The sequence below is a fragment of the Pseudopodoces humilis genome, chromosome 3, assembly GCF_049639895.1.
Source record: "Pseudopodoces humilis isolate 2021_Gansu_Grassland_sample_001 chromosome 3, ASM4963989v1, whole genome shotgun sequence".
NCBI lineage: Eukaryota > Metazoa > Chordata > Aves > Passeriformes > Paridae > Pseudopodoces > Pseudopodoces humilis.
The window spans coordinates 89,779,096-89,793,613 of NC_142202.1; the positions used below are offsets into that span (position 1 = coordinate 89,779,096).

At 35.8% G+C, this 14,518-nt stretch overlaps 1 protein-coding gene across 1 annotated transcript in view; it reads left to right on the forward strand.

Annotated features, from left to right (window-relative positions):
- Positions 1 to 14,518, forward strand: part of COL21A1 (collagen type XXI alpha 1 chain) — a 92,970-nt gene that overhangs the window by 31,285 nt on the left and 47,167 nt on the right. Inside the window, exons 5-10 of the mRNA XM_005518111.3 lie at positions 86 to 302; positions 1,641 to 1,814; positions 2,751 to 2,828; positions 6,507 to 6,515; positions 7,968 to 8,051; positions 10,188 to 10,250. Coding sequence (XP_005518168.2) covers positions 86 to 302; positions 1,641 to 1,814; positions 2,751 to 2,828; positions 6,507 to 6,515; positions 7,968 to 8,051; positions 10,188 to 10,250 — 625 coding nt within the window. The remainder of the gene's footprint in view (positions 1 to 85; positions 303 to 1,640; positions 1,815 to 2,750; positions 2,829 to 6,506; positions 6,516 to 7,967; positions 8,052 to 10,187; positions 10,251 to 14,518) is intronic.

Below are 14,518 nucleotides of genomic sequence, written 5' to 3' on the forward strand. Positions count from 1 at the left end.
AGTTTGTTTTTGTTTCTTTAAGTGAGAAGGTTTACATGAATGTTCAAGTACTGTCTTGTTTTTTCTACCCTTCCCCCTTATTTAGGAATGTGTTTCCAGAAGGTCTCCCTCCATCCTATGTGTTTGTTTCCACTCAAAGATTTAAAGTAAAAAAGACATGGGATTTGTGGAGAATCCTGAGTCTAGATAAGAGACCACAGATAGCAGTCACTGTTAATGGAGAAGAGAAAACACTATCATTCACTACAACAAGTTTAATAAATGGCACACAAGTTATTACATTTGCTGCACCTCATGTAAAGGTAAGGAGTATGCCCCTATCATGCTGGAGTACATCTTTAAGTACCCATTATTTCAGTATTCTCCTCTTTGAGGAAACTAGTTTTATTGTTTTCTTGTACAACCGGAAGGTTGTCTTTCAGTCTTTCTTCAATAATTTCCTGTGAAGTATTCCACTCTTCTAAGAAAGATTGCTTTAGCTGCAGATGAGACAGAGGAATGGAGATTGAATGACCCTATTCTTGCATTTGTAGCAGGAATATCTGCAGAGATTGTCCTTCCTGCCACAGGGAGTATTATTTAAGTGAACAGAGTGGGCTAATTCAGCAGACAAAGACTGGGAAAGATTTGCTGCTGGAGCACTTCATGGCCAAGGGAGTTCAACTTTTCTGGGAAGCAGAGGCCTGCATTCAAATCCCTACTCCAATTCAGGCTGAAGGAATTTTAAATATAAATCCTTATAGAAGGAAGGACTCCTATCCAAGGAATGCGTCTTAACTACTAAGCTTTTTCTAGGGAGAGGTATTTTAGTCTTCTGTTACTGGATGGAGAGTTTTTGCTTTTTCTTTCCAAATTTCCTCTACCTTTTAATAATTATTAGTAGGCAAAATACTTTTTTGTTTTTTTAAGAAGCTATGTTAAACTTGATTTACTGGAAATTGTTGGGAATTCAGTTTCAAGTTAATAATCAGTTTGTATTTATCTATTCCTTGGAGCTGCACAGACAAATCAATCTTATTCATGAAGTCCCAGCTATCCATGAACTTCATCATGAAAACACAACTTTTGTGGGTTATTTTGTTTGTTTGTTTGTTTGTTTTTGTTCCTCCATGCTTGACTTGCTGTTACGGAGAACAATAATGTAATGGATTTTTTAGACCTGTGTGTCTCTAAACACAGTATAAATATTAATACACTCTTAATGAACATTTTCTTTAATAAATCTTTATGATAATTTATCACTTATCAATTTATCACAAGTACCAATTTTATTTCACCATGATGATCTGAAGTGTTTGAGACATTATACCACTGCTGATGAACAGACTTCTGGATGCATATGTTTAACAAATACAGGTTTGAGCATGTTCAAGGTCATAGATTAAAAAAAATCATCTATGTGAGTTATAAAATAATTCTGAAATAGGGATTAATTATTATCAATTGTAATATTTTCAATTACAATATTATTTGGCAATACTTTATTTGCCTATATAGTTTAGAATTATTTGTATATAAAACCTGCAACCTTGATCATCTCGACTATTAACAACAATTTGATTATAGAAGTGCAATTTTATCATTTATTTAAATTGTAGGCATTTTGTTTTCAACAGTGCTGTTTTCTTTGTTTTTCTTAGACATTGTTTGATGAAGGCTGGCATCAAATTCGTCTCTTAGTAACAGAAGACTTTGTAACTTTGTATATAGATGGCCAAGAAATTGAAACAAAGCCATTACATCCTGTTTTAGGTATTTACATCAGCGGCCTAACCCAAATAGGAAAGTATTCTGGAAAGGAGGAAACGGTACAGGTAGGCATATGCTAATACTACAATAATTCAGTAATTCTGTTGTAGGTTAACATTGCATTGGTGGCTTCTTTTTTCTTGAGCTTACTCTTCTAACTTAGAGGAGATTGAGATTTAGTTTACAAAATTGTAACAGTTAAGAGAGAATAAAGATCAGGAGGACTTTGCACAAGTGATGTATTCTGTGACATGGATGCTTAACTGGTCTCACTGATTCCAAGGAAAATATTGACGCAATGTGGTTGCCTGAATTTGGGAAACAGTGTCTCAAAGTACGGAATTTCCTCTGCTTGACATTTGCATCTGCTGTCCTTCCATTAGTGTATGTATGGGTGATGCTGGTAAAAGAGGAAAATTTTGGTCAAGTTTATTTCTCCTTGCTTTGCAGCCATGATAGGTTATACTAGAAAACCTGACAGTGGTTTCATTTTGTTTTGGAATGTAGTGACAAAGCAGAATGGCAAAAACTTTTTTTTACCTGATGCCAGTGTTTTTATTCAATGCTTTTTAAAGATTTATATTATATACTAAACATGTAAGTGTTAGGGATGCCGTCAGATGCTTCACCAGAATTTACTAATGCTATATCTAATACGAGCAGGTCTGTGTAGAAGTATCTTCCCACATCTGTTAAGGTAAAAAGAAAGGTTGCGCTTTCCTGTGCTATTATCTTGTTTCCTTTATGATATTGGCAGCCAGTGTAGTTTGTGTTTCATATGTTTGGATTAATTCCCAGGGAATATGGATGGTGATTTCTGTTATTTTTAAAACATTCTTGGATTGATTATTTTTATTTAAGTAATTCTGTTATAGTATTTTTACTTGCTTGCATATATTAATAATTTTGAGTAGCCTAAAAATATTTCTGTATACTTAATTGATATTTAACTGTAGTGAATGCTAAGAGCTCTAAAGAGTCGTTTATGTTTTGAATTACAGTTTGATATACAAAAACTGCGAATCTACTGTGACCCAGAGCAAAATAACCGAGAAACAGTCTGTGAGATCCCAGGATTTGTGAGTATGATAGATGAACTTTTGAGGACTAATTGGCATTTTTTAAAATATCACTGTTTAAAGCTGACTTAATGAAGTTTTAAAATAAATTATACTACATTGATTCAGCTGATGCAAACACATGTTTGTTACCTTTGCAATATCAAGTGACACGGACCTTGTCTGTTTTCAGCCTTATTTTCTCACAAAGTTTTTTACAAGTTGTTTTAGTTTAGGTATTTAATGGTGTAAATTTGGTATATATAAGTACAGAAGGATCTCAGAATTCTCTCTTAAAATTTCAGATTTTAAGCATTATAGAATAATAAAACTCCTGGGTATTTTCAGTGTAAAATTCTTTAAATATGACTTTTGAACTTTTCTGATATATTCCTTGCTACTTGTCAGGACATTTAATCTGTGAAATTTTGGTACATAACCAGCAAATCTGTATATCTAAATCGTCTTCTCCCATTAGAGATATCTGTGCTGAGAAATACCACTGAGGTCTGTGATAAATAACCCATTATTTGAAATGTTGCCACAATTTCAAGAAGTATTTTAAGTACAGACAGAAATAAAATCAAGACTTTATGATTCATGTACACAATTAGCAAGTTTATGGGGGCCCTTTGGCCCTCTCTCGGTCCTCTTACAGTTAATTTTGCACTGCAAGGTAAAACATATACAAACAGATTTGGAAACCAGTTGTGACTGACAGAGCAGGATTTAAGGATTCAGTTCCCATCTCAAAGCATAAGCAAGAGATTGATTTAAACATACAGATTCAAAATACTCCCCTTTGTTTGGTGGCTAAAACAAACAGATAAAGATTATCAGCTGCCAGTGTCTTACTATGTAGACCCACATTCTTCATGTTGTGATTTGATTTAGTAGAATTTTGCTGGTTTGACAATAGAACCATTGAACCTCCAGCATCCAGATTTTCTTTTTTTGTCAGACTGGCACATATCACCAGCAAGTCTGTTTTTTTTTTCTTTTTCTTTGGGGCCAGTGTGTTGATTGCATCATTATCAGGGCTTTTTCAACTTTCAATCAAGCAGCAAGTAGGTGAATGGATTATTAACTGTTCTGAACTCTGACTCGAGAACTAACGGGTGCAGGAACACTTGTAAAATTAGCTTTGAATCTTGAAAAAATAAAGTATAAGGTCATTTAGCTGCACCACATATCTTTTTTTCTCTTTACAAATTAAAAGTAGGATATGAAAAGTAATCAAATGAAAAATATTTTGCATAAAGAAAGCAAGCACTAAAAAGTGTTTCATATCTTATGTTTTCTGCAATTTATCAAGGAGTTGAAGCCAAAAGATTGCTTTTTGCCATTTTAGTTTCACTGTCTGTTTTTGTAAATTAAATTTGGACTTTGCCCATGAAGTTCTGGATTCCTTCAGAAAATAAAAATGTTGGATGATCTTCAAGGAGGAATATGTGGTTTGTGGTTGCATTCTGTCAGAGTATGATTGTGTCAGAGTTTCTGAAATAAGCAGAGGCTTTTTGTACTAATTACAGCCCAAATTAATCCCCTTTCCCAGAGATATCTAGCTGCATAGTAATTTTAAGATGATCTTTCTATGATCCATAGGAAATGAAAACTTTCTCTAGGGGTTGCTTAAGCTGAAAATTGAACACAGAGGAAACTGGGACAGGAACTGGTGTCTAGAGAGGCTGACCTGGAACAGAGGCTAGACAGATTTAGAGGAATAGAGCAGGTATTTATTAAAAGGCCTTTAAAGGGCACACCTTGGGTGGTACAAGAGCCTGGCTGGGGCTCTGCCCAAGGTGGACCCAAGATGGACACAATATGGACTTCGCCGACATGATAAAACTATAAAAAGCCTAGCATGTTCTAACTTCTAAAAATAGTTGTCCTCACATATATGAGATATCAGGCTTGATATTAACGTCTTATCAAAGTGTGGGCGTTCTGTTGGCGGGCTGGGCTGTGCTCTCGGGACTGCCGCATTCGCTCCCTGTCTGTGGTCTCTGCCTGGGGCCCGGGGGCTGCGGCCGAGCGGAGCCTCCCCTGGCACCGTGAGCGGTGGCGGGCGGGTGTGCGGCCTGTCCCGGCACAGCCCCGGGGGGACTTCGAGCTCATCCAGCACATCAGTTCTGGCACGCTGCAAAGGGACTGAAGGCATCTGGAAAACGCCCTGGAGCAGAGGAACACCCGGCTCCTGCCCCCTCACTCCTGCTGGCACTCCCAGAGAGGCCCAGCTGCGGTCCAGAAGGTGTCAGAGCCCAAGAATCCTCGGGTCTGGCACAGAGGCACGCGAGTAAGTGAATAAAGGTGGTATTCTGTTCCAGCACCTGAGTTAGGTGTTAAAAGATCTCTTGTAGTTTTGTTTAGTGTGGGAGGACCCTAGGCGGTCCAGGTGGAGCTGCTTTTGCTCTCCATCTCTTCTGCTAGAGTAGGAGAGGGTGTTCTCTGAGGTAGCAGAGCTCCAGCACTGGAGTTGGTGAGTGTTGGCCTGAGGCCAGCGGTGGTGCAGCGGGTTAGCTCCAGCGCTGCTGCTCTCAAGGTTTGGAGTCCTAATCCCATCTTTTACTCATTCGTGCTTGCTCTCTGTCTTTCCCTGGTTACTTACTCATAAGTGTTAAGGTGGGGTGTGTATTCTCCTGTGAGTATAATAGCAAAATTCCAGCCCTTTAGGGTTAGTATTGAAAAACTGGGGAGGATTGACCAGTGGAGAATTTTTGCTTTTTAAATCGAGACTTACCAGGCTCTCAGAAAATATGTGGCCAGTGTATGAACTAGACAATGATGAGACATGGCTTGAATTTCGTAGCTTTGATAAGAAGTTCATATCAAGCCTGGTATCTCATATATGTAAGGACAAATATTTTGACGAGTTAGAACATGCTAGGCTTTTTATAGTTTTGTGTCAATCTTGGGTCCACCTTGGGCAGAGCCCCAGCCAGGCTCTTGTACCACCCAAGGTGTACCCTTTAAAGACCTTTTAATAAATACCTACTTTATTCCTTTAACTCTGTCTAACCTCTGTTCCTGGCCAGACTCTCTAGGCATCATTCTATGTATGAAATCTGCAGTGTCTACATGCATTAGAATATTCCTGTGGACAGTGCAGCTAATGGTGCCTACTAAACTATTAAGTCAGACAATTTCATGATGGCACTGCTGAAGTATTTGGGGTTGGATTGTTCTGTGGTGTTGCAGATACTGGAACAAAAATCAGTTGATAGCAGAGTCTAATGCAGTCACAGGAAAGTGAGAAAAAGCCAGCCTTGCCTCTGTGCTGCTCTGTGTTTTCCCAGATGCTGGATTCAGGCAGAGATTTCAGAAATATTTTGGTACATTCTCTGACATGAATGAACAAGCAGAGGATATTTTTGATGAGAAGTTACTTCTGGTAAAAGGTTTGACCCAAATCTAAATATTTAGTGTGTAAATACTGACATGGTTTAGTATTAATTCTGCCATTACCTTTTAAAAATTGCTACTCCTATTGATAGACCCTTAAACACAGTTAACTAAATTAATTTCATATGCATTAATAGCATCTGCACATAAGTCTAAGAAAGTCTAAACATTTGAATTACAATTTCTTGACAGTTACAGCTCAGAAGTTATGATTCGTTTTGATAGTGTTTTGGAATGAATGGATTTTCTTTTTAGAAATATTGCTGTACTCTCAAACTGTGTTTCTTCTTGTTTCAGAATGGAGAGGTAGGCTTGATCCTAAACTACTCGAACTCAGTTTAAGGTAGTATTTGACTTTTTATAAGCTTCTTACTATTCTAGGTAATATACACTTTGTTTTCAGAAGGGGACAAAGATCTGCTAAGCATAAGAGTGCTGGACTTCTCTTGTTTGAACTCTAGTCAGTAGACAACTTAAAAATAACTTTTCCGAAAAAACACATGTTTATTAGGATAAATGGTCTGATTTTTCCCCCATTTCAATTCAATTGCTGCTATTTGCAAGGGAATGGGGGATATGCATGGTCAGGTAGCTGTTGACTGCATTGTGCTGTTGGGAACTCCCTGAACAGGAGCTTATCTGAAGACTTAACTAACCCTTAGACTTCCCTAACCTTACCTGTAACTCCCAACTAGCACCATTGCAAAGGAAACATGGTTTGTATTTTGATCAATCATTTGACTCTGAGGAATAATTCCATTCAAGAAACATCTTAAAAGGTGTCATTATTCTAGAAAATACGAGTAAAGTACTATGGAAAGTTTTAGATAATTAATAAAAAAATATCTTTTTTTTTAACTTGGATTATTAAATTTTTGCCTTTTCATAGGTCTAAGAACTTTCTGGGTTAGAGTTGATGGGTGAAAAAGAATTTACTGAATCTAATTTCAACATAGAGATTTAGTACAGATGTACTTGATTTAGTAGCTCTCCCCTTTCCTGCCTGAATAAAGCACTGAGGTTTCACGTGGGGCTTAATGGTGAGAAGTAAATATCACAAAACCAGAAGGAAATTCCTAGAGGGTTATGTGATCTGCCACGTTTAGTGTTTAGTGCTGTAGGGAGCATGGTTTGGTGGAGGTTATCTAATGGTCATTGTAGGATGGGCACTCTTGGGACCAGGACTAGTGACCTCTAGGAGTCAGTGGTAGCAGCAGAGTCCTGCCTCTCCTCAAGTAGCTTCATAGTGGAAGGAACACATGCCTAGGAGGTAGGAGGTAGGAGACCTGGGGTTTATCTTCTTTTCACTACACATGATAGCATGCCAATGGTTGGGATCTTACGCTATACATATTATGTATTGCATCATTCTACATATTTTTTAATTAAATTGTTATATTTGAGAATTGATCACACTTTAAATTCTGAAAATAGATTAGCTAGGAGAAGCAACTTTCATGTTGCAAGACTTAAAATTATCAAACTATTTGGCCAAATATTTGTGAAAAAACAAAGTTACAGGTATCAGCCCAATATCAGTACTTACTTTTTAAAATTTTTATTCTGGATAAAATTATTTTGTGCATGAAAAGTAGTTGGAGGGCAATATTCAGATGAGCAGAAGTTCCAGCTGAACAAGGGAGTGAATGCCAAGACCTAAGTGAAAGGCAGCCTAAGGAAAGTAAGCATCACATAGTGTTCCGATGTTTGTTGGCTGCCTTTGGCATGTGTGCTGATGGCTGCTTTCACTCTTGGTAGTGCATGAATGGTCCCAGTGACGTAGGCTCAACACCTGCCCCCTGCATATGCCCACCAGGAAAGCAAGGACCTCCAGGCCCCAAAGTAAGTCTCTGTTCTGTCTTGTTGAGTGTATATGACCTGTGTTTCCCTGCTACTCTTAAGCAAATGATGTTGCACTGTTAATTGTTTGAGGATGAAATGATTTTCTAACAAAAGTCTTTTAATGAAGAGTAGGGTTTCTTCCTTCTTTGTAAAAGAATGAACTAGATGCTTGCTGGGAGAGTTGCACATTAGCTATGCTGATGACCTCCTTTCTGTGTTGATGTAGAACTAAACTGAGAATTAGACTTGAGTTGCAGAAGTCTTATGTGGGAAACTCAAATCCCCAGTATTTGTATTAGTACCTTTCTCAATAACTGTGCTAAGCAGTGTTTACAGAATTTTTTATAAGTGCAGACAAGAAAACCCCAGATCTTTTCTTGCATTAAGCAAATGAATAAAAACCTCTGTTGTCATCATAAAAGAGGTTGGAGCATGCTGTAGCTACCTCAAATCAAAGGGCTTCTTGATACAGTGGAAAAAGTTTCTGACCAGGGAATTGAAATCTGCCACACAAAGATTATCGTTATTGTTTCATGTAAATTGAATTTCTGTGGTCTTTGACCTTTTTTTATTCTCTTTTTACCATATTAGAGAAAAAAGGAGGGAGAGAGAATGAAGTATTTATAATTTTAAAAGAACTGAAAACAACTTCTTCTAAAGGAAGAAAGGATTATGAAATTCCAGAACTCAGATGACCTATACCTATTGCTTTATGTGCAGTTTTTCAGCTACAATACACTGTAGTTTTTCTTTGGGATTAATTGAGTAGTACAGGTGACAAGATGGTGCCTAACACAAAAGGCTGCAGAAAGTGAAAAGGAAGCAAATTTATGGTTGAATAGGTTATCTCAGTTATAGTATTTATTAACTTTTGAATACTGGACTCTAGAACCATATGAATTTAAACTTAATTTTTGTGTTTGTAATATTAATGGAGTAGAAGAAATAGAATTAAATCAAAGAGGTTTCAAAATACAAGTAACTGATATTTTGAGCTTTTCAAGTTAAAAGCACAAAATTTCACAGTTAAATGGTATATTTGAAAACAAATTTCTTTTTTGCTCAAATCCCAAACCTGGACTTCTTAATTTGAACAACAATTATCCTGGGTAACTTACTACTAATTTAGCAAATGATAACTGTTATGCTTTTCAAAAAATACATTATTCTATTCACATTATTCTATTCTATCCACTTAGTTCAGCATTACACTTCTGTGGTTTATATGTGAAACAATGTTTTTTCACAGTCACATTGAAAGCCAGTTTCCTGTTTCCCTTCTAATGTTTATTTCCCTATTTATAATAATTCTGCAGTTGTAACTGCCCCACAGGTCTGTTGATGGTTCAGTCTGAAGAAATAAGTACCTGCTTAACACTCCTGCAGAAGTAAAATGATTTAGAGATCAAGTCTTACTGGAATTTGCTGAGTTCAAATCAAAGCTGTTAGTAAAATAAACAGAGACAGTCAATACTCTAGGAGGGTATACTGAGTAGGATGTTAACTTCCTGCTTTCTTGCCATGAACATGAAGCCGTGGCAAGCAACGTTTCTTTTACTTTAATCTGATTGTAACAGTGATTATCAAAATAATTGCAAAGGACCTTTAAGACGAAATGTAAAGAGTATCTTTTTTCGACAGCAATTGATGTGTGGAGAGGAGTTAATTATTTTGCATGTTTTAATCCTGGCTCTTTCCTTTATTGCTTTTATCTTCAGAATTAGGTTCAGCTAAGGCCAGTGAGAGATTTCTTCAGAAAAGAGCTGCTTCATTAATGAAGTTTTATTAAAGATTATTTGATAAAAAGTGTTTCTATTTCTGTTCATTAAAGTGTTAAAGGACTAGAAAGCTTTTAAGTTCATGGGTCAAACTTGTGCTGTAACCAAGTGTGGACTCACTTGTCCAAGTACTGCCCAAGAAGTTGGGGAGAATTTCGCCCCCTGCCAAAATCAGTTCTTTTTCACTGTAGGAATTGCTCCTCAATAGTAGGTCTCTGGACTTGTAGGTAAATATAATAATAATAATAATATATATATATAATATATATGTATATATAATATATATATAAGATAAAATAATCTTAACAGTTTTAAAATGCTTATGTATTTTGTGTGTTCATGTGTTGCTTCTCCACAGGGTGACCCTGGACAGCCTGGGAATCATGGTTACCCTGGTCTGCCTGGTCCAGATGGTAAGCCTGTGAGTACTAAACCTTAGTCATATATTGTAAATGTAAAGCTAACAGGAGAAAAAACATGGAACACTGATACCAGATTTTTGAAATTTAGATGATTCTGTCTACATTTGAAACAGTGAATGTCATTTAAGCACTATCTATATGTAACTGTTGTATGAATATGTCAATCACATAACTTTTGCTTCAAGGTAAAATACTGTAAATATTAGAGTTGGGTACTGTTCTAAAGCAGAGAACAGGTTATGAATGCTCCTGTTGGTCTTTGCATTACTTTGCAGCAGTTATGTTGCTACCTTCAGTCTTTACTCCTTAAGAATTTGTTCACTAGAAAGCACTTTGAGTCGCTTGAAATCCTATCCATTTTTTTTAGGGCTTGCTCCTTGGTTCACATAATTTCTCTGTAAGCTACCTACAAGTAGTCCACCAAAATCAAAATATGTAGGTATATATGTAAAATGTTAAAAATATAAATATTTTTTAGTTCCAAACTGGTTCATATATCTGGCGATTCCATTTGTAAACAAAGTTAGTTTAACAGGAAGAAAATAGATGCTGAAAACAAAAAATGTAATAGTTTCTAAAAATTGAAGATTTCCCTGTTCTAAAATATAGGACTTCTAGGAGCATGGTTAACCCTCATGGTCCAGATGAGCAGTGTGTACATGAATTTTCATCAGTCCCGCAAGCAAATGTGATATAAAATGTTTTTATACTTTTGCTCTTAAACAGCTTTTGGTAGCTATTAAATTATTAATTTTAGGGTTTTTTTGAACAAGAGCTAGAGAAGACAATCTCTATTGAAACTATCAGTGCTTTAAAATACTGCATTTTGATTTTCCACAATCCTGAAAATACAGGTTTTAAAGTATTCTAAGATGGGGAAGTGTATTTAATCAGAATAACTTTTCAATTGATAATTGGTGGTTCTTAATCTTATGAAGAGCAGTTCTGATCTCCTATAAAAGACAGGGATACAAAGTGAACACGGGCTTGCGTGGGAGAAGGTGTCCATCACAGTCTGACCATGCTGATTTCTGGAAACAGATTTGAAATATTGATAAGCATAGCAGAGCTGCCTTTACTTCAGCTAAGTCTGATACTCTTCAAAGAAAAGTAAAGAGATATCATGTAAGCTTTAATGAAGGCAGAATCGATTGCATATTGGTAGGGAAATGGCAGATTCTCTTCTCTCTTTAAACAAATAGATTAAGACTTCATTTCTTAAGCATCTGGTCACCTACAAGAGTATTGTTATAGAAATAGTTATGACTCTTTCATACTTTAATGAACAGGTTTCCACTTCAAGGCTATTTATCTTCCCATAAACACTGGCATTTGTAACAGCAGGAATAATGAAGGAGAAATAGATTGATACTGTAGACCTACTATAACTTTGTAATCTGGCAGTTATGGCTTATTTTTTTCTGCAAATGAGTCATAATGTGCATAGATGGGCATTCTCTGAACATAAAAAAGATTACCAGAGTATTTCAGAATGAAAATCAGAAAGCTCCACTACAGGAGAAATTGTATCACTTCGCTGAAGAACTTACTTGAAGTGCTTGCAGCTAAATCCTATAGCTTTGTTAACTGAGGAATGTTTCTGAAATATCAGTTGTAGTTTTTGCACTTGTTCTTTGTGAAGACATAATTGCAAAACAATTAGATCATCTGCACCTTTTGCCAGTACATTATTTTTCCTTACAGTCCTTGGGTGCATTCCAGGCAACCTTTTAGCTGTGAATGGTGAGAGACCCTTTAGATCCACTGTAGAGGAAAACAGATTCCTCTCTCTATCTTTTTCTTTCTATTTTACTTATGTGTTTGCTAATATGACTAACACATTTTCTGTACTGTCAGTGATTTTTTTGTTTGAGGAAGCTTCGCTCATCTGAATCTTTTTGGTTTCATGTTCTGGGGAGCTCTGAGAAACAAACTTTTAATTCAGACAGCACCATAGGCTTACAGGTAGTTGTGTAGTCAGTCTTGTTTAATCAAATGGCTTTTGCATGAAAAGCTTTTCCTGAAAAGTCAGTCTTTTCTGTTCCCAAGCACATTTTTATGTTCTTCTCTAAAGTCTTTCCAGTTTGCCTATCTGTTATTAATTTTCTTGGAAGAGTGTAACTGGTCAACAAAATGTTTCTTCCTCTGAGAAAGGTTTTAGGCATGCATTTGTATTACTATATGAAACTGATTTTAGAGTAAAACATATAATAAAATTTAGTTTGTTTGTGGGCTGGGTAGATTGTTCTAATACTTAATGTTAGTTTTAGTCCAGAAAAATTGAAAACAATTCCTATTAATACTGTCAGTCTTACCAGAACATAATTGTTTACCTGGTGTTATCCAGTAAAATTGTTTACTCTAATATTTGGGGAAGTGAACATAAACATGACTTATTTTCATAATTTCTTAAATGTTATTTTTATTAGTTTTGATTAGAGTAGCTTTGTTTTTTCCTTTAATTGCCACTTCTGTTTATGTTCTGATACATACGGAAAAGATCAATTAAAGGAACTGTAAAAAAGAGTGAAAGGGAGAAGCATAAATAATGAAAATAAATTTTTTCAATAATAAAAAATAATTTAGAACCTGAAATTATTAAACTGTCTAGTCAAGAGAAAAGCACTGATAAATAAGTGCAAGGATAAAAAACAATATTTGAGTCTCAAATGGAATTAATTTTCGTGAACATTATTAATCAGAAAGAAGCAGTTGGAGTGATTGCTGGTCCTGGAAGTACTCAGCAGCCTAACTGTGTGGTCACAAAACCATTTTTTTATTCCAAAGGATGCTTTGTATGTAGTGGGGGAAAAACTCAATTTAAAGGAAAAAATAAATTATCAGAATCTATGCAGTGATCACTTGTGGTTAATTGAGGTGATAGGTTATCAATCTGTTGACAGAAATTTAAAAAATCCACCCATTTGTCAATTTTGAACTATGAACCATGCAGCTGGCTAATCTGGACAATTTTCAAGTATTCCATCTAGTTTCACTCATGAATGTTTGGAAAAATTTGCCTTGCCTTTACAGTATGTACAAGAAAATAAAATAAGAAATAAGAAAAAATAAGCATTTTACAAAAAAAAATATTGTGAGACTAACTTTACTGATACAAGCAGATATGGAGTTCATAAGGTATCAAAAGCCTCGCATAATAAGTAATTTCTGATCATTCCAATATATGTTTTAAAAGATTATAGAACATTATTACAGCTGTATTACCTAGATTAATATTTGGTGACCAACTGGAGGCCAAATCTTTTATGATGTACTTACTATAATAGCAATCATGAGCTATTTCAACAATACTTTTGGAATAAAAATGGGTAATAGTTTCACATATACATAGAATTCCCTGTGCTACTGGATGGCTTGACTGGGATTTAAGTTGTTATAAACTCTGCAGCTACTTTTCTCAGAAAATTTTCATAGACAGAGTTGATAATTCAGCTGTGAACTGCTGCTCTCAATTCCAGGAAAATATGTATTCTTCAGTAATACTGTGGCCTTTTTATTGTTAGAGGAAATCTTTCTGCTCTGTTCTGATACAGTCATGTAATGCCTTCCCTGAGACCCACAAGTCTGGAATCAGAGTGATGCCTGGTGCTGGCTTGTGCTGCAGAGACAGCTGTAGAGTTTAGACAAAACACCACATCACTACCTGTAGCAGCTGCCAAAGGCAGAGGATATGATAAGGATGAACATCTAAACAGTAAGCAGGAAGTTAGACTCCCTTAGTACATCATCCTATCTCCCAATAGCCTGAAGCTTGGGAACTTTTAAAGCTGGATTTACAATATTTTATTTAATGATCTCGGTTTTGTGTTTTTTCTCTGTGCTATTTGAGAACATTGTGTTTAAGTAAAATATACTGCTAAGGGCTCTGAATTATGAAAGCCTTGGCAGATGATGGAGTAGCTAATGGAGGAAAGTGTAATGAAATACAGAAATAATAAACGTGGATATGTGTCTGCATAGTTACAACAATTTCTGTTCTTTAAGATGTAATGTATTTTATGAAAAGAGTTTGAAGACTTGTCTTGTAATGCTTTAGATAGATGTGCTTTAAAAATTTTCTGCAAGAAACTACCACAAGAGGGGTGAAGACTTTTCAGGGTGTTTTCCTAACATCAAGTTAAATTTTCCTTTTGCAGTTGGATTCCATTATTCTTAGTTACATCACTGTAAACAGTTCTTTTTACTTAGTATTTACAGTCCTTGAATATCTTTAGGCCATTACTGTTGATTTCTGGTTCCTTCCTAG